Source organism: Orbicella faveolata, unplaced genomic scaffold (genome assembly GCF_042242905.1).
Source record: "Orbicella faveolata isolate gen_17 unplaced genomic scaffold, um_ofav_v1 contig_1, whole genome shotgun sequence".
In the NCBI taxonomy this organism is placed as follows: domain Eukaryota; kingdom Metazoa; phylum Cnidaria; class Anthozoa; order Scleractinia; family Merulinidae; genus Orbicella; species Orbicella faveolata.
Window position 1 is genome coordinate 13,988,697 of NW_028301536.1, and position 22,560 is coordinate 14,011,256.

The following is a 22,560-nucleotide window of genomic DNA, read 5'->3' on the forward strand; positions in this document are numbered from 1 at the left end:
CTTGAAAATCTGTGTTCCCGATACGGCATAAACTTTGATTTCTGGATCTTATTGCTTTAAGAATAAAAGTAGATGCAAAATAATTAAACTGTTGTCTTTTTATCTGTTTTGATCGGGTTATTCAAAACCTCCAGAGCTTGTTTCAGGCAATTTAATGTAATAACATAAATCTATGCTCACAAAAGTGGTGAATCCCCCCCCCCGCCCCCGCCCCCCGCGTACCACCGCTTCAAAATAACAACTAGTCTATCTTGATATCATTGTGTTCAATTTGAACCAGCCGAAAAAAGAAAGAGATCTCTTTATTGCGAAGGTACTTTGTAGTTTTTATAGGTAATTTAACGTCCTCCGTTTTTTTTTTTTTTAAGCCCCTGATTTCCGGAAATGACCTTTCGGTTTCTAAGAAATTCTGCCTGCGATTTGATTGGCTCACGACCCATACTAAGTTAAAGTATCTTAGACACTTGCCCCTACATATTTCATTTGCTCGAACAGTGTTCCTCTGCTTGTGGAAAACAGTTTTTTACGTATATTATTACGCAGCAGTGGTATGCGATGATTGAGGAATAACTTTGCTGTCGACAAGTCCTTGTAAGTTGCAGCAACAACAGCGCGCCGGCCGGCATCTGGCTTCCTCCTCGGATATTTGAGGTAAGCTAGCTCAACTGTAACTATCAAACACCATATTGTCAACAATGCAACATCTTATATTTACTGTAAGATTCGTTTCTGAACTAGTCATTCACCGTCCTCTTAACGGTGCCGAAAGTAGAGACTAGTTGAGAAAATGAAGAACTATAAATAGATTAAAAGCGAACAGTGTTCCTAAAAGTTGTAGCCATTGCGGACAAGTTGCACAGTGGTCAACTGGTCTTTCCTGACACTGAATTGTTAAGTGGATCGAATTGTTGACAGAAGAGTCTTCAGTTGCAATGGTTGCCCGCAGAAACCAAGTTACCACTGGAGGCTAAGAAAACCAGTGCAACATGGAAATCAGGACTAATTGTTTGCCCACGTAGAACCGTAATCGATTTTAAAAAGATATAAATCCCAAGAAAGAGAGTGGATGTGGGTCAGTATTAGATAGTCAAATAGACGGAGTTTTCGAAGTTATTAAACTCCGATTATTATACTGAAAATGAAATTCGTAAGTGATTATTAACGAAACATTGCACCACGACTAGGATATTTCAACTTCGCATCGTAGTCGAAGAGATTTCTCGTCGCTGCGGGGAAAGTTTTGTCTCTGAAGCTACTCTCCCTGTCGAAATGAATTAGCTTGATATAGTAGTACAAGTCCCTAAGAGAAGTTCTCGTGATCCAATCAGTGTCCCAGTAACCAGTTTCTTCATTAAAACATTTCATGGGAATATCGTCCCAGGGACAAGTCTTTTCGTACACACATCCTTCGTGTGTGCTGATTTGTACTACACTGAAATACTTGGTGGCAATGTTTCGGAATTGCGGAGAATTTGAATTGATACATGACACATACCCATCTATTCCTTTTAAATGATGTTTTGGACCTTTTTAAGCGTTCAATACTCAAATGGAAGATGCTATATCTTGCGACTTTCGCATACCGTGGAATTCAATAACACACTGATACCAGTTATACCTCAATGCATGCAAAGGAGGTGATGCCCTTGCATTCGTCGCTGTCTCACCATTTGTTGAAAAATACAGAATTTTCATCAGATTCTCTCCTGGCTTGTGCAAATTTGTTTGGATTCTAGTTTAGAAGGCTTCGTAAATCTGATTCCTCAGCTCCAGATAAATGTTCATCGGAAATTAATGCATAAAACATTTTAAACTGGTTCGGTTGCACTAACAAACCCAGTAAATCAGCAGCATAGGTTTCCCTTCAAACGGAGAGTAGGAAGTGTTTTGAAATTAACAACTGGTTGACGAATGAAGGTGATTCCAGAGGTTTCTCAGCAGCAAAGAGTCCTGGACTTTGATTGGAAAAGTTTGTTTGATGCAAACAAATGCTGTTCCCGGCGACTAAATCAGAATAGTTTTTTTTTTTGTCATCAATTAAGTAATTATTCATATAGCGGAGTAAAGGAGTTTTACGTTTCACAACCAATTGATAATTCTTATAATCTAATTCTTTCTTGATCTCTATCTTGTTTCAGAGGTGCTGTCAATGGATGCCTGGCGAGGACAAAGCGGAAGAGGAAGCAGAGGCGGAAAGGGAGGTGGAAGGGGAGGTGGAAGAGGCCGTGGAAGAGGCGGTAGAAGAGGAGGTAAAAGAGGAGGTGGAACATTGGGTCGTGGTGGTGACGGAACTCCAAGAAACCAGCCTAAGCTTAAGTTAGGATTCGGGGAACTTCAAGCCCTTGAAACCAAAACCTCTGACGAAATAATCCTCCACTTAACATCTAGTCGATGTTTCCAAGCCACGGAGTATTTATTCAAACAGCAGTCAAAAATAGAAGATCAGTGGATTGTCCTGATCGTGAGCATTGTTACGAAAGCCTGCGACTGCAGCTCTAAGGAGGATCTGTTAAAGCTACTAACTCTGCTACCAGGGTCGTCGTTTCTCAATTTGCTGCTCAGACGATATCTGAACAAGCTATCTGCTCACAACTCGTCTCCTCTCGATGTCGTAGTATTTCTGAGAAATGTTGTCAAAATAATGAACGAATTGCTCCGAAGATTTCCGAGCTGTTATGCTGATCTTCCGCTGTCCGACCTGTACTGTGGAACTATGAGGCTGTCTAACACGGGACAGTTGGCAGATGATGCCCTTGTCACAGAGGTGGATGAAATAATGAAATTGAGAATCAAGAAAGCTGAGGAGTTAAAGAAGAAGGAGGAAGAAGAACGACGAAAAAGAACGAAGCCTCGAAGAGATGGTGAGATATAATGGCGTATAGGGCGCATTCCCTTTGATTTTATTTCTTATCTACCAATTGTCGGTTTTCATGTGAGGTCGTCATTTTCCAAAATCAAAAATTACCATGTTGGTGTCCCTTGGAGCGAGGGGCACCAACATGGCGTCTCCATGCAAAGCTAGTTTGTAAATTCGGGTGAAACACTTTTCCGAATAACACGCACATGAAAGACCGCACGGACCTAAATTTTGGCGAGGTTGTTTATGTATCAATCATCTATTGTATTCCAGATTCGTGACTTAATTTATTAAATGATTACGATTATTTTTTTGATGGCGTGACAGTGTAATCCAACAATAGAAAAATCGAACTTTCACTCGTGCACTGACAAAAAAATATCTGCACTTTTTAGCTGGAGTTAACGATGATGTAGATCCACCGGATAATTTCCGCTGGCTCTCTGTTGTTCCAACCCAGGAAGACATCTTGCATGAAGGACGGCCCTTCCTCAGGAAGAACAAAATCGATGGGAGCTACAATGACGTGGAACATTATTTGGACGTACAATTTCGACTTCTTCAAGAAGACTTCGTGCGACCCCTTCGGTAAGGGATTGCGCAGTTGTTGGAGCGTAATGGTACCGCCGAGTTGAGTGATATTCAGGACATATGGGTGTACAACAACGTCTCTGTTTTAGAACCTATATATACGTCCAACGGTCTCCGATACAGAATCAGTTTTGACAACTCCAAGCTCAGGCATGTGCACTGGGAAAACAGCAAACGACTCATCTTTGGTTCATTGATTTGTTTGTCCAGGGACAGGTTTGAGAGTTTTATGCTCGCCACAGTGGCCGACCGATCTCTCGCAGCCATAAGAAGAGTAAGTTCAACATAAATACTTGATAAGGTTGAGAGACGGTGAGCATTTAATCTCGATCGTAAAATAATTTTAACAGCTAGCTAGCGCTATTACTGCTTAGAGGGTATGTATGGGGTTTACAGTCTGTAACGTAAAGCTAAGAATCAGTTAAAATGTTAACCTCAGCTGAGAATTGACGCTTTCACTCCTAGCTGAGAACTGCAAAAATGATACATAACCAAGACATTCCGTGGCCATTCTCAAGTTCAGATGTTAATCAGCCACTCTGGAATCCACCAGAAGTTCGAACAACAAGTGGAAAAAAGCTTTGCACCAAGATTATTTGATAACAAACTTCTGTGCGACTGTTTTAAATATCTTCTCAAAAGAAATTATTTCTAGCAACACCAAATGTCGAAAACAAATTTTGAAGTTCACAGGAAATCCTTGAAAGTACTAGTAAAATGAAAGTGATGTTGAGGCTCTGATTTTTAAAATTTATTTTCCCGAGATTCCATGGGAAATTGTCTTTGGTGTTATTTCAGACTACTATTTGTATCTTTAGCTTTTATAAAATGCAAAAGGGTTTGTAATATACTTAAAATTATTCTGGTACTAGGTTTTTGTCCACGGAAAACCAAAATTGCTCGGTCCCCTATCGGATTTTGACTTAACAATCTACGTATTTCATACAGCAATACGGATAAGAATAGCGTTCATTTTTACTCAGATTCTACAGGTAAATTATTACATATCAGTATTCTCTGTAGTAAAATTTGTTTACCTGAGATTTTGACGCATGCACTGTTTGCAGAACCATTAAATCCACAAAGTAGCAAGCCTGCAAACGGTTCAAATTTGACTTTGTAGGAGGTACCATGGCTTTTAGAGCAAAACTACCGAAATGATAACGTACCTAATATTTGGTTAAAGAGTGGCAATTATTCTTCTCGGCTGCAGGGCGTAGTGGACGTACAGTTCATCAACGTATACGATCAAGAGAGTTTTGAAGAAGGTGATGTGTATCAGATGGTGGAGAGCACTGCCTTCTTTGAAGCTTATCGTCACGTGCTAGAGGGACTGAAAGAAATTTATCCAGGATACCTACCTATGCAGGTGACGGAAGATCGGCCTTTTTCGTGCTTTATACTCGGACTTCTCCAAATGAGCATAGTTTGCTTGTAGATAGCGTTGAGATAATAATTAACAATTACTGGACGAGATAGAGCAAACTATCGTGATTTGTCACGTAATGACGAGCAGATCAATTATTTGCCGAAGCCGTGGGCCGAGGCAAATAAATGATCTGCGAGATACTGACATATCACGTTATTTTGCGATAACCGAGTTCAATAATTGTTTTATCGTTCGATCACCAAGGTTGTTTTCATACTTAAATCACTCTCTGTTCTCTGTACTTCAGGGAAGTGCACTGTCATTTTTCACACCAGAGAGTGGTTACAATTACGCATGAGCAGAATATTATTTGCAGCAAAACGCATTTAGACGGTATTATGCATGAGCCGACCATTATTTGTAGGCGATTATTTTCAGGTCACGTGGTCGGCTGTCGGCCAATGCAAAGGAAGAAAAAAATGCATCCGATGATAATGTTCTTTGTTGTTCTCATGGCTTCTTTATTGAATTTATCACTAAGTAAAGAAAGTGTAATCAATTGCATTAATCACTGACTAGGATAAACGCAATAAGATCAATTTTGTGCTTTTTTGCTGGCAAACATTTATTTCAACACAGACCTTTACGCCATCTAGAGAACATTGTCACCTGATCATGATTGTTATTAAAGACAGCTTTTGTTCTTTAACAAAAATAGAATTACATCGTAAACTGCCAGAAAGAAGTCGAACCACCCGCCTACTTGAGAAACCCTAGAGGGAACCAAGAACAAGTGACATTTGATCTGACACCCATTATGAGGAAGAATAGCTACACTACTGCACGAAGGTATTGCAAACGAAAATGATACCTTGCTTGGTTTCATCTTTTAGCGAAAACACACACAACTGGAAGCCATTGTGACAGAATTGACATTGAAATAGCACTACATTTTTTACATTTTTCTGTTATCATTGTGATTACGGTTTGCAGGCTTAAACGTTAAAGAAGGAAAAGGTACATGTAAGTCAAATATTTTAAGAGTGACATAAATCCTGCACCAATGTTACCAGTTACCTGTTACCTATCCTCCTCGTGCCTCGTGGCACGTAGGGCCTTCACAGCCGAGGTCCTCCACTTTTCTCGGTCTGCTGTGATCGTCCTCGCTTCCTCCCTTGGGTTCCACCCTGCCTTTTTCGGTTCCTTTTCTACTGTTCGTCTCCATGTTGTGTTGGGCCTTCCCCTTCTCCTTTTCCCTTCTGGCGCCCAGGTTACTGCGATGTTACAATCATTATTGCGATCTTGCCTCAGGATGTGACCAATCAGTCCAATCTACGATATTTCACTTCCTTACTCAGCGGTTTCGTGCTGGCTCGATCTTTCCAATCTTTCCGATCTTACCGACATGATCTTGCCATTTAATTCGTAGGATCTTTTGTAGGCACTTGTTGTGGAATACATCTATTGCTTCGTTCATTGTTCATTTTCCACGTCTCGCATTCATATAACAGTATCAGCACCACAAGTGTCTTAGACAGTCTCTTTGTTTTGTTTTCCTTGGGGTGCTATTGGAACTAGAAATTCTGACGTCATAATATTGTATTACGAAAAACGAAACAGGAGCAGCATTTAGTGTTAACAGTGGTCTTACCATGTAGTTATGTACACTATACGTTTTCCGAAGACCATGCGAATACTTCCAAACATTTTTTTTTATTATGCATTGTTACACACGCTGGTTACGATACTTACACAGCTACGCTACTTACAAGACTAATAGATATACTTACGTTATTTATTATACTTCGCATTCACTGTAATTTACAATGCAGTACACACATTACATACAATACAATACGATAACTCAAATTGCTTAACGATACTAATTAGCATTACTTACGCTACGATTACTAACGCCACTTGGAATAAAATTCAATTTCTAATGCTACTTAAAACTTTTAAACCTTGACAAAAAGCATATTTCCATTATTGCATTATACAGGCCAAGCTGTATTGAGGGGGAGAATTGCAAAATCAAGTCATTGAGCAATGCTCGATTTTCCATTGCATTTGGAGTTTGGTTTGAAGTTCAGAAATATTGGGGTTCTTAGAAAAAATCTTACAGGAATAGACATAATGTTTCATTAGAAGCAAGAGAAGATCCAGTCTGCGCTTTTGGATGGAGGTCAACGAAGCTATTTCATCAGTCAAGTTGAATAAAATCTGTTCAGCAGAAGGACTCACATTTAATTTGTGTATATCTTTAAACCACTTTATGGTACTTGAAAATGCTGAAATAGAGACATCACTCTCTAGAAATGTATGCATTATAGAATCTCTCCTAGAACAGAAATTTCCAAACATTTTAGAATTTTTAGGAAGACTTCTGAGGAATTTCCGAAAATCCCTTGACTTAGTTTCAAGAGGTTTTCACTCATTAAGCAAAACCTCAGCAAACGTGATATCATTGGAATCTTTACATGGAAAGGATTCAGTCTCTATCACGCTCAATGTACATGTAACCGATACGATGCAATTGTTCTCATGGAACGAGACTCTTATAATGCGCTTAGTTTATGTAATTAAGTAACGGTCCATATAAGAAGGAAAGCACCACGCGGCAAGGAATGCAAAAAGGTGCTAACTTTTGTGCAACTTTGCTATTGTTGTATCATACTTCTGATTGGCTCAATCAGCAAAGTCTGACAAAACTTCAGGTAGCTCTATATATGCTTATCCGTAATTGATCAACTGTCTTCCTTCCAACAAAATTTCTTCCGAGTCTAAATACCACAGTAATCCTATGTGGGGAACACTGGAAAATTGGAAGCTTTTATTGTCTTTGTTTACGACTCTTGTGATTGGTTGAAATGTTTTAACACAAAGGAAACTACCTTTCAAAATAGAGTTAAAATACATTTTATTTCATAAACCTGCTTTCCATCGGTTGATACATTCTTCGTATGAAAGCACAACCGTTTCAATGTGGGGAAAGCGCATTGCAGCAGAACAATAGAAAATGCGACAGTTCTAATCTGGATCATTACTTAAATAAACTTTTGTTGCAATTATGAGATAAATTATTTAGCACCGGTTGCGTTAAAGCTGCATCCGAAAATGCTTAAAAGTTTTGATACTTACAGAGGGTAACTAGCATGACATTTATCTAACTAAAGAACAAAGAACAAAGAACAACTTTCGTTAGAAGTGCCTTTTTTGAGCGACTTATAAGCAACATTTTGACAAGTTTCGAGCAACTCAGTTGAGAGGTGTCCAACACCTTGTGGACATCCTTAGATAACAGTGATACTGTATGTTCTTATTATTGCTGGAAGATCGAAAACATGTAAAATAAACTCATGCATGACCAACATTTTTGTTTTAAAGCTCGTCGATCCCTCTTCTAACCTTGGTCTCCTGGCCTTCTGCGCAAGATCTGGGTCTTGATGATTCTCAGTTCAGGGCTTTGCAGATGGCGCTGACCAAAGAATTCGCTGTTATTCAAGGACCCCCGGGGACTGGAAAGACGTACATTGGGTTGAAGGTGATCTAATAGTTTAATGATACGAGTTTAATTTTAAAGAAACATGAAATCTCATCTCGTTACCCTAAACGGCAGAATGCAAGGATTCTGTTTCTGTTCAACGATTATAAGCTCAAAATTTCGAAGTTATAGTTGTTATTAGAAATACAGAGAAAGAATAGAAATCGAGCGTGAATAATGTTTAACCAAATTTCTTTCAAATGAATAATAGTTATTTCCAATAAGTCATCTATGTTTTAATTAAGTACTCTTAAACTTCATCGGCGCTTAGGTGTAAACGCTTGGGGCTGAATTTCGTTGGTAGCAAGTCGTGTACTTGCGCTCATCAATCCGATCATTCAACAATATACCTCCGAAATTTTTGAGAAACAACAAAATATCGCCTTTTTCTAGATCTTCTCAAGCTACTGCACACTAATGGTTGATAATATGTCATGATTCAGCCAATCAGATTGTAGCAGTTGCGTAAGTAGAATAAATAGAATTCTTCTAATGACTGGTAGTGTGCCACACTATCATGTCTATCATTTGCATTAGCTTTAGACTAGTGGAAAAAGATGTTATGATGACTGAAAGATAGCTGTTGAAAAGAGATGGTAAAGAACCTTAATAGCGCTACATAGCAGCAGCACATCAATAAGAAATTTCATTCGTTTCTTACAGATTGCTAGTGTGTTATTACATAATAAGATGAAGTGGAACACTGAGAGTGTCCGTTTCTACGGCACAAAGCATCGCCCAATCCTAGTTGTCTGTTACACAAACCACGCTCTCGATCAGTTCCTGGAAGGAATCCATCAGTTCCGTCCTGAAGGAATTGTTCGAGTCGGAGGAAGGAGTGAGAGCGAAATTTTGAAGGCATGCAGTCTGTCGGAATTGAAGCACAAAATGCGCAAGGTAAGGTTTCACTTTTAAAGTTTGATGAAAGAAGACATATCTAGACAGTCTTACAAATAGAGGTCAATTATAACGGAAGGTTCCAAAGGAATTGCTATATGAGAAGACTGAACGGTGATAATACTTTTCATGTCGGTTTAAGCAACTAATCTTCATGCCTTAATATAATGACGTTAGTGCTATCTCTGAGCATGAGACTACGGAGACTATAGAGCCCGCTCAACACTGAATTGGGGTGGAGGTAACTATTTGAGACAAATCGATCGATCGATCGATCAATCAGTCAGTCAGTCAGTCAGTCAGTCAATCAATCAATCAGTCAATCATTTATTTTAACACGTTTCGTCGAGGAGCTAAGTACTCGGTCAAAATACGAACGTATATAAATGAGAACTATAGTAACAACAGCTAATAATATTATTATATTCTAGCTAACAATGTTATTCTATTTTAAAACAACTTAATAGATATATAAAAACTAGTAATAAATACATAATATATAAATTGCTAAGCCTTACAAAAAAGAGAAAAAAAAGGAAAAAACTATATGATAGCTCAAACGTGACAGAGAAGCTATAAGACACGTTCTACAAAGCTACAATCTTGTAATTTACTTATGAAGTCATTTAAATTTAAGATTAAAATTAGGTAATTCCAAAATCGATCCCTCTCCTCCTGGCCCATACGATGTATGCCTATATTTAAAGAGGTTTGCAAGATAGGTAGGTCCCAGACTACTTAAGTGACATTTTCTTAAATCGTCAAGTGATATTTTCTTAAATTTGTCGCTATCGTAGCGTCCTGTTCATTTCGTGAGATATGTCCTACGCTTTGCTTGGCAGGACAAATCAGTTCCCCGCAACATAAGAAAGGATCTTTCCGAGGTTCATAAGGTGATGGAGGGGACTTTAAAAGAGCTAGAAAATGAAAACGAAACTTTAGACCGATGCCAAGAAAACGTACTTCATGAAGACCAGTTACGTTATCGCGCACGGAGTATGACTGTTGCCCAGTATCATTCTTTAAAGCAGCCGTTTGTTGATAAAGACGGACACGAGGAGGAGAATGCTATAATGCATTGGCTACAACTGTCTGTAAATCCAAGTCAAGGAGGTAATGAATAGTTATAGATACAACAGATAATGAGCGTACTTTCTGTCTCACTACTAGCTAGGGCTGAAATGGTCAGTGAAAACGTTCCTTCCTCCATCGAAATCCAGAATTACTGAGAAAGAATGACGAAGCCATGATTGATATCATCATTTAGGGTCTGCCTTAAGTTGGGAATTGCGAATCTACTTTATCTTAGCCAGTAAAAGTGGGTGCCTTGGGGACAAACTGCTAACCATTGCTTTGCTAATTTAGGGTTTTAAGTAAGTTTTCTACATTATTCCCTTACTGTGCGCGCATGCTCACACATGGCAGAAACACATGTTTAGTCTGATCACGAATCAAACATGTTTCACTTCGAGAACGCTTACTATCAGGCGGTGCGTTGCGCGAATGCGTTGCTCGAAACACGTTTATTGAAAATACCCACCTCACAAGGTAGTTTCGACCTAAGACAGACGAAACACGTTACATCTTGCAGCCGAAAGTGGAAAAAAAAAAATTCCCGAAGTATTTATCAAGCGATATTTCATGCAGAAACCACAGAATAACAGCAATTCCAGGTTCCATTTGATGGAGAGCGCTAAAGTGATTTCAGTGTTTCGTTGATAAAAAATACACCATCTTATTTATTATCATTTGTTTGGTTGTTCATCAAGAGGGAGATGGTACAGTTGCGGAAGCGGTCCCAGAAACAAGAATAGAAGTAGCCGAAGCAGAGGAGGGAGAGATAGATGGAAATGAGAACCCGGATGTGCTGTACGAAGCGAATGTTATGCAGAACCAAAGAAACCTGGACGATGATGACGTAATAGTGTACAAATCAAAGACAGCGGGGAAAGCAGAGGAAATGAGTGTCGCGAGTGTTATTGTTTCTAACGAGAAAGGTGAGAGCGAATGGAAAGTACAAAAACCTTATCGGCTAAAATGGAAGTTAGAGAAGATCATGCGTCAGGAGCTGAACAAAACAGAAGTCATGCTAGATGAGAGAGCAGCAACGGTAAGACTATGGCGCTTACTAAATGTCCTATGTTAAATCATAGTTAATAGAGGGGAATGGTTATTAAACTCGACAAAGTTCTTTGTTGTATGTTTTTGTTCTCTTTTTTGGTCTTGACCGTGCACAAAACACATTAGTTGTTTACTTGTCTACTGATCGAGGAACTAACCAACAGAAATGTTTTGATTACCTTGCTTTACCATATACAATACAATACAGTATAAATCGTTCTTTAGTCGTGTATTTGTAAACACGCAAAAGAAGAACTTGGCCAATATATAGCCATCTTGACCGAACAAGCTTGGTAAATAACCCATATGTACATGCTTATTAGAGGATTACATGGGAAGTTTTAGCGGCGAGGAATTATGGAGTTATAAGAAGCTACGACGGCGACGCCGAGGACAACGTCGTTTAAATAATGACTTTATATTTTACCCACGAATCTCGCGATACTCTTAAGTTATTTAGTTTGTTTCTCTTTGTCAAAACTACTGCGAAACTGGTCATGGAACACGGCATAAAATTCAAAGTATAAATTTTAAAAATTATCCGTTGTAGTTCACGTTCCCTACACAACGCAGAATTCGATCATTTCACGTTGTTGTTTTGCATAGGACGGCAAAGAAATGTGCCAAGAATTATTATGTACGTGCACAGCCATTGTTTTGCTCATTAAACCTTTTGTTTAGCGACGTTCCCGTTGTTGTCGTGGTTTTCTTAAACTCCTTATTAATAAAATTGTTAAAAACTGTACAGCTACTGGAAGCTAAGCATACTGAGAAATCGTAAATGGTTAGGCAGATAATCGTCCGTTACCCTAACCATAAATTCCAATAGTCACAGATTTGATTATTGAGCTACTTAAAGTAACTTGTTTTAACTGCCTGATTTTTTTTTCCATTGTTCAATTCAGGTAACAGATGTTTGGAAGTTGAGCCTGAAAGACCGCTGGAGTTTGTATCGGCGATGGCTGATGGACGCGCGTAAACGTTGCCGTTTCACAATTACATCACTCCAGCAGGTATTTCAATGGGGTGTTGAAGACCTGAAGACAGTTAAAAGCAGATTAGACTTGGAGATACTCAAGAAAGCTGATGTCATTGGCATGACTACAACAGGTAAGTGTGGCGAGGGCGCGCCGAGTTTATACATGGTAATTTATGTAACGATTGGTGGTAGCGCCTACACGTATAAGCGACCCGAAATAGTTCCGTACACAAAAGCCACGGTACGTGCTTTGCTTGGACTCAAACTTGATTAAATTGATGGATAAAAAATCAGAGCTGGTTTACGATTAGTTTCGAATGTACTAGCGGGCAGGGATGTATGAAAAAGGCTTAGACGTTGTAAGTATGATAAGAACCAAATTCTACGATAACTAGCAGAACGTTTAACACCCGAAGAAAAGAACGCATAAGAAATGTCAAAACAGCGGCTAAAGGCTCCAAAATTGCCAACCATGCGTGGTCCCATGAACATTCTATTGACTTTAACAACACCTCCTTAATTGACAAAGGCAGTTTCCGAATAAGGAAAACATTAGAATCGTGGCATACTATGGTGACTCCAAATGCTGTCAACAATTCCTGCCCACTCCCTGGGCAATACAACATTCTTTTTACACACATTCATAATTAATTTACATAGTCCATTCTTTTTATTTTTACTCATTTATATTCATATTTCGTCATTCATCTTTACCCGTCGAAGACTGTAGATCTAACAGTCGAAAGTTCGTATATCTATAAACATTTTTAGCCAGAGATCGTTTTTAAATTTTTATTATGCTCAACCCTGGCTACGGTCCTTCAATATTTTTATATAAACAACGTCTTTGATATATCCCAAATGTTTCTATTTGCCGATTGTCATCTGTATGACCGCTTTTGCATTTGGCCTTTAGGTGCTGCAAAGCACCGCGATCTTCTCTACCACCTGCGACCACGTATAACGATTGTAGAAGAAGCCGCTGAAGTACTGGAGTCGCACATTGTTACATCGTTAACTCCCGGATGTCAGCACTTGATTCTGATTGGCGATCATCAGCAACTCCGTCCCAATCCCACAGTCTACGACCTCGCTAAACACTACAACCTGGACGTGTCACTATTCGAGAGAATGGTGAAGAATGGAATGCCTTTTGAACGACTGCGTTTGCAGCATCGCATGCGACCTGAAATCTCCAAAATGCTGGAGCACATTTACGTCAATCCGAAGCTGGAAAATCACGAATCGGTGCTGAATTTCGACAACATTAAGGGCGTGGCTCGTAATGTATTTTTTGTGGACCACAATGAAAGCGAGGTGAGTACCCAGCTGTTTATTTGTATTGTACAAGCTGTGATTGTTTGACAATAAAAATACATGTAGTAAAGACAATTCCTTTGTGACGAAAAATTATCAATTTGATCAAAAATTAAATAAGGCTTGCTTAAAATTATTTTGTGACAGCTATTGGTAAGGCGAACATGCAGCAGGTGTATGACCGTACATACAGAATTATATATCAGTTTCTTCAGTTTGATAACTGAATTAATCGGTTGTTTTGTTTACTGACTACTCTAATTTTAAAGACACTGCTCGTGAGCACGAACAGTGTAATCGAGCCTCGTGATCGAGCTCATTATACGCGATCAAATCGCTCCCTAATATTCTCTTCTTTTGCTGCTGTTGCTGTTGTTGTTGCAACACACGTTTTGTTCTGTTCGTTTTTACAGGATTTTAATAAACTGAAAGAAGGAAAAAGCAAGTCAAATAAACACGAAGCCAAATTCATGGCCGCCCTCTGTCGTTACTTCATCCTCCAAGGCTACGAGAGAGAGCAAATCACAGTCCTCACAGCCTACACTGGGCAGTTATTCCAGCTCAAAAACGAAATGCCTAAAGATTTCTTTTGTGGAGTTCGAGTCTGCGCAGTGGATAATTTTCAAGGAGAAGAAAATGACATCATTCTTTTATCACTCGTTCGAAGTAACGAGAAAGGCAAAATCGGTTTCCTTCAGATAGAAAACCGTGTTTGCGTGGCGTTGTCTCGCGCTAAGAAAGGGTTTTTCTGTATCGGTAACATCAGTCTTTTGGAAGCTAAGAGTGCATTGTGGAGGGGGATCGTCAGTGACATGCGCGAGCGTGGGAATGTAGGAAAAACATTGATGCTGATGTGCCAAAACCACCCGAAAAACGTGATCCAGGCGTCATGTGCTGAAGACTTTAAAAAGGCACCAAATGGAGGCTGCAGCATACCATGTGCCACGCGACTCGAGTGCGGTCACGTGTGTGACATGATGTGCCATCCAGTAGACCCAGAACACAAAGAATACGAGTGCCAGAAGCCCTGCACTAGGAAACCGTGTGCGCTGAATCATAAGTGCCCCAGGAAATGCTATCAAGAGTGCGGGCCTTGTATGAAGCCTTTAGAAAAGACCCTTCCAGTTTGTGGCCATCTTCAAAAGGTTCCTTGCTGCATGTGCGAGGATCTTTCCCAAGTCAAATGCCAAACGTCCTGTGTGAAAACCTGGCCATGTGGACATGAAATTGCGACAAAATGTCACGTGGATCCACTGCGCACTCCATGCGAGACTCCTTGCGGTGCGACCTTAAACTGTGGACACCCTTGCACTGGTAAGTCTGACGGGAACAAATAACGTCACAGGTCACAAACTAAAATTTGTGTTTTTTACCACGAGAATTTGCAACTCATCGTTGCACTTTAAAAGAATAGACTTTATCATATCGTATTATTAAATTCAGGCTACAAATTTTCCAGCTTTTCTGTTCGTCCTGTTCTCGTATGTAATCAGCGAATGACAAACAGTTGACCGTATGTGGTAAGAGACGATTCTTTTCAAATTTTGTCTGGCTTAACAAGAAATTTCGTAAAACAATGGCTGAAATCATTGATTAAATTAGCTTAAACTGTGTCAAATTGAAGGGCAAAAAAATTGTACATGGTTTTGTAGAGGATTTATTTTCTAATCTCTTATGTACTTTAGTTTTTCATTTATACTAGATGACTGCAGTAGCTGTCTGAGTGGTCGAGTCCATGTGTCATGCAAGGACAGGTGTGGTCGCACACTGCTCTGTGGGCACAACTGCACCAAGTCATGCGCCAAAAACTGCCCTCCCTGCAGAGAAAACTGTAGCAATTACTGCAAACACAGAAAGTGCACGAAGAAATGTGGTGAACCTTGTGATCCTTGTTTCGCGAAATGCATCTGGCAGTGCCAGCATCATAAATGTACGAAACTATGCAGGCAGCTCTGCAATCGTCCACGATGTGACGTGTCATGTACAAAGCTACTTCCCTGCGGGCATCCCTGTATCGGTCTCTGTGGGGAAATATGCCCGAAGAAGTGCCGCGAGTGTCACAAAGACGAGTTGACGGAGATATATTTCGGAACCGAAGATGAGCCGGACGCAAGATTCGTGGAGCTGGCAGACTGCGGTCACGTGTTTGAGGTTGAAATGATGGATCAGTGGATGGACCAGGTGGAAACAACGCATGACGGGAAGCCTGTTGATGTTCAACTCAAACTCTGCCCAAAATGCAGGGTTCCCATCCGCACCAGTTTAAGGTACGGCAACATCATTAAGAAAATTCTGGCAGACTTCGAACGAATAAAACAGAAGATTGTACTCGACAAAGGACAGCTTGACAGAAAGGTAGCGATGCTCAAAGGGAAAGTGGAGGAGATTGGTCAATTCCCCGAAGACCAAGAAGAAATCAAAAAAAGGCTGAATTATCCGAGTCTCACGGATGAACGCATCAACGTGATTGACAACCAGATCAGGTTATTGTCCTTCCTTCAGCCACTCAAGGCTAGCATGGGCTATTTTGAAGCTGACGAACGGTTCCAGGAAACGAAGGAAGACCTCGAAAGTAAAGTGGAACAACTCCGAAAACGTGTGATGAGATTTTGGTTTCCAGTCAGTGGCCAAGAACTTGAAGAGCTCAACGAAGAAATGTACAGAACACAGCTTCTTATCGACTTCAGAATGCTGATAATGCAGCTGGACATCCAGGGTATTAAGCTTGGAGTCACTGACACTGTAAAGGTTAATTTCGTTAAAGAAGCTTTTGATTCAGAGAAGGCAATTGGTAAGAGAATAGAAAAAGGGCGAAAACTTAAAAGGAAATTAATATTTGAGAGCTGTTTAGGTCAAGTAACGGCCGGGAGAGACTAGGGAAAAGGGATTTATTGCACCTGGGAGAACCTAGAAAGTCCTCGATTGGCTGAATGGCCCTTAGAAAAATTCACCTCTCAACTCGACTGTGTCTCCACCTTTCAGTTAGCGTGCTTAGCTGGCGGAATTTTCCAGGCTACCCTTCAATTGATGTTTACCGAGGAGCGTTTTCATTTTTCACTTCGTGGAGCAGTCATGTGCATATGGCCCCAAATGAAATTCACGTTTGAGCCTGCAGGAAAAAGTGCTTGGTTTGCATAAAAAGAAATGATTTGAAATGATTCGTTCTACCAGTAGTAAAGTAAGCTTGATTCTCATCTCGAAGTGGTACTGAGAGGTGAGAAACAAACGGCAAGGTGCTACGTCAGGCGCTTGTTCATATTTTTGCTCAGTCTCCCCAGGCTTGGGCTGACTCTTGGGTTCTGTCTATCGTCGTTTCCGCTTCTCCCTGTAAGGAAAGGCAATTTTTCCGCTCACATTTACGTTTGGATTCCGCCATGTGAAGAAAAGTGTAATTGTATGCAAGCGCAAAGTTTAACTCGTACAGTAATCCGTGCAGTATACAAGGTTAGCTTATTAAATTGTCTGAAAAATGCGAAAACTCTTGGACTCGTGGGGTGTTTTTACTAAGGATTCACCATTCCGATGTGTTGTCTAAGCCTTTTAGTGGACTTCTGGCAAGCTATCGCAGTATAATAACGCGCTATTGATAAATGTAAGACATTTTAATTGCTAGTATTGTGCAACATTTTTAGGCAAGAAACGTCGAGAGCAATACAGGGCTCGTATTGAACGAATCAGACGTGAACAGGGCCTTCAGGAGCCTTACCAGGCTGTAAAAAGAGAGGAAAAAGTTCTGATCGTGAAGACCGTGGGGTTTACACAGGGACACTGGTTCAAGTGTCCTTACGGTGGGTGTGACTTAAGGTGGCCGAACACTGTTTTCGCGCGCGCTTTTGCTGATGCAAAACATGCCTTCAATAGAGCGATCATTTTATTCAGTTACTCAACACCCGCACTATATGCGCTGTTTTTCTCCATTATTGAACGCAGTGTACTGATGCCTTTAGTCTTTTATTACAAAGCTATGTTAGAAAAGTAACGACGCAAAGAACTCAGCAATTCTCAGCTTTTTCTTTGTTACCTAAAGAACCTAGTTAAATGCAGCGCATGCGCAGTTGCTCGAAAAATTGAGACCGATTGCTTTTGCAGAAACTGGCCGATTTCTAACGATCCAGTCGTTAGAATTTCAAGAAATTTGGCAAAAAAAATATTTCAGAAACCACGTGAATGATCTATCGCAAAAAATCTGAATTTTGACATAGGGAATTTTTAATAATACAGAACATGTAGTGAAAACGATTTACGGCGAATTACGAAAGTCGCCTATGTCAAAATTTTATTAGAACAGTGTTGACAGAAGGGATTTAATGTCAATTCATAGTGGGCAAATGATGAAAAAAATCTAACGACTGAATTTTTTTTAAATAAACAAAAACCATTTTTTAAGCCTTGTTTTTAACCAACCCCGTTGCCATGGCAACAGTACTCACCTTAGCCAAAATGTGAGAATAAACCCTTCTGTGGTTAACGTTGACTCTTGCGAAAAACGGGCGCCAAAGCATAAATATCTTTAAAGTAATGGTGAATTAGGCAGAGGCTCTTGAAAACTGTGTTCGGCCACCTTAAGTGGATCAATGTTATAATTCACTGCCTAGGCCTATGGGGGATTTGGTTAGCAGTTTCCTGAACTCGTCAGACACACAGTAGAGATCTAATTATATCTTATTTACCTCGTCCCCCGGTCTGTACTGTAAGTTATGGATCCTCGTACTTACCACTTCAATTTATGCCCAGGCGAGAAGAATGCGGGACATAAACCAAAGGCGAGAACACTCGGTCGGTACCTTAAACTATGTTAACGAGAGGTATTTAATAATTAGTAGTATAGGTGCCTTTTACGCGTCTCCAAGAGACCATGATTTCACAGTTATTCGCCGTTTTTTTCTCTAGATCTGCCAGACATTTGTCTCCTATTTTAAATTTTATTGCAGTTTCAACTTCTTGTTTTTCTTTTTTTAATCTATTCTTAAAGGTCACTTCTACTGCATCAAAGAGTGTGGTGGAGCGATGGAAGAAAGCAAATGCCCGGAATGTTACTCACCAGTTGGCGGCCGTAATCACCGGTCGTAACCAATCACCTAGCTTGTGACTCGGATAACTCCCCATGGGACACCTTCTTCGATACACTTTAACCGATACACAACAGCTTGATATGACACTTGTGACTTTCTGTGAACTTAGGTTTCGAAGTTTTTGTAAGGTACCAACTATCAGATAAGGTATGATGACTGATCTAAAACAACTGTTAATTAATCATTGAGCAAAAAAAAGAAAGAAGAAAAGCCAAAGGAGAGGAAAATTACTTTTCACTTTTATTTTGATTCAATTTGATAAGTGTAGAAACTTGACGTTGTTTTCCTTTGTTGCATGTAGGTTTTTAAATTGCTTCTAGTATTGCCTTGAAATTCATAGTTCTGTCTTAAAGTAAGACGCTACTACATTATTCAGGCAAAAGTTTTATTAGTTAATTTGTTCGTTGGGTTTTTGAAATTATTCTTGGCTAAAATCCAAGTCCAGTCCTTAGCAGATAATGTTTTAAAATATTTAAATCCAAAAAGTTTGCTAAGCCGTTTATTTTTCGATTTTTTTCAATAGAACTAACCGAGCAACATAGATCAGAGATTATGGTTGACTTTAAGACATGCCTTTGAACCATATTGGGTCGGGAAATTAGATTGCAAAGGAACCTTTGAGTTTTATAATTTGATGGACAAGATGGGGCTCCATCGACTGAGGTTATTCTCAACACAATGGGTGGATTTCGTTGAACCTGTCTATGGGCGGCCGTCACCACCAAAAATACAAGATTATTAAACGGCACAGGCCAAACATAAATGGTTTAGTGATGGTTTGCGAAATGGAATAAATGATTGACAAATGATACTGTCTAAATACAAATAGTTAGGTGTTCTTGTGTTAAATGGTCTACTGAAACAGTAAATGATTTAGACAATTTAGAAATGGCTCAGTCACCGATATCAAAATGGAACAAACTAATAAGAATCAGTTTATTTAAATGAGAATCCATCTGACTACGATACGTAGAATGATCAGGTCTGACAACAAACGGTCAGGTGTTCTGTTTCAAATGGTGTAATTAATGGTGGGACGGTTGAAGTAATCGACAAATCATTTAATTCACCAAGAAATGGTTCAACTCACCGACCAATGGTTTAGTGTAGTGCCAACTGATTTAATGCAGACACAAATAGTGCAGTACGAGGTCAAGTCATTCGTGCAAACAGCAAATAGCTTAACTTAATGTTGAGCTGTTCAGTCATAGAAGGAATGGTCCAGTGTAATTAGAAATGATTGAACGAAATTAAAAGTGATTTAGCGTGGCACGAAACGAAACAGCCTTGTTTGCGCGCCGAACCGCAAAAAATACAACAGTGAAGTGGGCAAGTCAAGATTGAAATGGATCAGTCAATGTGGGGTCTGACGTAATACGTATACCGTCATATTTGGCGTCAAATTAGCAGAGTGAGTGAGCGTGACACGGGTCACACCGACTCGGCGAGCTTGGTCAAGCGTGTTGCGGACAACTTCGGTAAGTTTGCTTCTTTTTATTTCATTTTGCAATGCATTTCTGTCCAGAAGATGTGTCTTTGAGAGTGCCAGAGGGAACCTAGAAATTATGACAATATTTATGAGATCAGATAGGATATTATATCAAGGTCAAAGAAGGTTAAAGTCACGAGCCTGAACTCAAAGGAAATGATGACACCTCCAGTTTACTCACCTTTGTTCTTTGTCTTGTTTCAGATTTAATTTTTTTGGACTATTTTCCACTATGGTACGGATTTTGCTCTATATTTTAACGCTATGTTTTAAATTAACAACGTTGATTGTATAGATATATGCTCAGGCAATTCGATTACATCAAAACGATTGTCGTCGGAAATAGTGTAACAAACGACTGAGCCGCCTACTCACCTCTTTGCTGATCTTTATCTGAAATATGTGGTACTTGGCGATGCCTTGAATGAAAACTTTATTCACGTTACTCTAACAGTTGATTGTCGTTAAGATACCTTGGTTCTTGGGCAGCCGCTTTATAGGAAAAAACTAGTCCTGTTATTGACAATGAATTTCGTCATAACATTGTCAAACTACCTGTGGACAATGTTATGAGGAAATTCATCATCAATAACAGGATAGACGCATGAAAAACTGATAACAAATTGTCAATAAATTATAAATTATAAATTATACATTCTAGTGTCTGTCCGCTTATTGACGATAAAAATTTAGCCCTTGAGCGCGCAAGAATTTCTGCAGTCATCGTAAAATAAGAAATTCATAGTTGGAATTCGCAAAAGAAAAATTTCAGGCAAAGAAAAATAGTGTTAAGAAATATCCTAGAAAATGATAAGAGAAAAACACGTGCGCCACAATTAGAAGTGTACAAAAAAAAAAATGTACACACCAACCCCATCAAAATTGACTAGTTTTTTCCTATAAAGCGACTGCCCAAGAACTAAGGTATCTTAACGACAATCAACTGTTAGAGTAAAGTGAATAAAGTTTTCATTCAAGGCATCGCCAAGTACCACATATTTCAGATAAAGATCAGCAAAGAGGTGAGTAGGCGGCTCAGTTGTTTGTTACACTATTTCCGACGACAATCGTTTTGATGTAATCGAATTGCCTGAGCATATATCTATACAATCAACGTTGTTAATTTAAAACATAGCGTTAAAATATAGAGCAAAATCCGTACCATAGTGGAAAATAGTCCAAAAAAATTAAATCTGAAACAAGACAAAGAACAAAGGTGAGTAAACTGGAGGTGTCATCATTTCCTTTGAGTTCAGGCTCGTGACTTTAACCTTCTTTGACCTTGATATAATATCCTATCTGATCTCATAAATATTGTCATAATTTCTAGGTTCCCTCTGGCACTCTCAAAGACACATCTTCTGGACAGAAATGCATTGCAAAATGAAATAAAAAGAAGCAAACTTACCGAAGTTGTCCGCAACACGCTTGACCAAGCTCGCCGAGTCGGTGTGACCCGTGTCACGCTCACTCACTCTGCTAATTTGACGCCAAATATGACGGTATACGTATTACGTCAGACCCCACATTGACTGATCCATTTCAATCTTGACTTGCCCACTTCACTGTTGTATTTTTTGCGGTTCGGCGCGCAAACAAGGCTGTTTCGTTTCGTGCCACGCTAAATCACTTTTAATTTCGTTCAATCATTTCTAATTACACTGGACCATTCCTTCTATGACTGAACAGCTCAACATTAAGTTAAGCTATTTGCTGTTTGCACGAATGACTTGACCTCGTACTGCACTATTTGTGTCTGCATTAAATCAGTTGGCACTACACTAAACCATTGGTCGGTGAGTTGAACCATTTCTTGGTGAATTAAATGATTTGTCGATTACTTCAACCGTCCCACCATTAATTACACCATTTGAAACAGAACACCTGACCGTTTGTTGTCAGACCTGATCATTCTACGTATCGTAGTCAGATGGATTCTCATTTAAATAAACTGATTCTTATTAGTTTGTTCCATTTTGATATCGGTGACTGAGCCATTTCTAAATTGTCTAAATCATTTACTGTTTCAGTAGACCATTTAACACAAGAACACCTAACTATTTGTATTTAGACAGTATCATTTGTCAATCATTTATTCCATTTCGCAAACCATCACTAAACCATTTATGTTTGGCCTGTGCCGTTTAATAATCTTGTATTTTTGGTGGTGACGGCCGCCCATACCTGTCAACGTTTACTATTACTGAGTCGAATGTGAGATGTTTTTTTTTAACTGGAGCTCTTTCACTTTAAGAGTGCAATACGAATCCGCCGTAAGAAAAAAGATGGCGACTGGTACATTTACCCATAACTCTTAGCGCACG

General features: G+C 39.5%; 1 protein-coding gene across 1 annotated transcript; it reads left to right on the top strand.

Annotated features, from left to right (window-relative positions):
• Positions 1–357: 357 nt before the first annotated feature.
• LOC110061359 (NFX1-type zinc finger-containing protein 1-like) lies at positions 358–18,957 on the top strand. Its single transcript, XM_089290713.1, is given in 15 exon segments — positions 358–651; positions 2,139–2,861; positions 3,253–3,722; positions 4,662–4,817; positions 5,536–5,666; positions 8,205–8,361; positions 9,025–9,258; positions 10,101–10,371; positions 11,028–11,368; positions 12,285–12,489; positions 13,275–13,675; positions 14,089–14,989; positions 15,378–16,466; positions 17,308–17,463; positions 18,648–18,957. Coding segments are annotated over 14 exon segments (5,322 nt in total). The 5' UTR covers positions 358–651; positions 2,139–2,149; the 3' UTR covers positions 18,746–18,957.
• Positions 18,958–22,560: the final 3,603 nt, after the last annotated feature.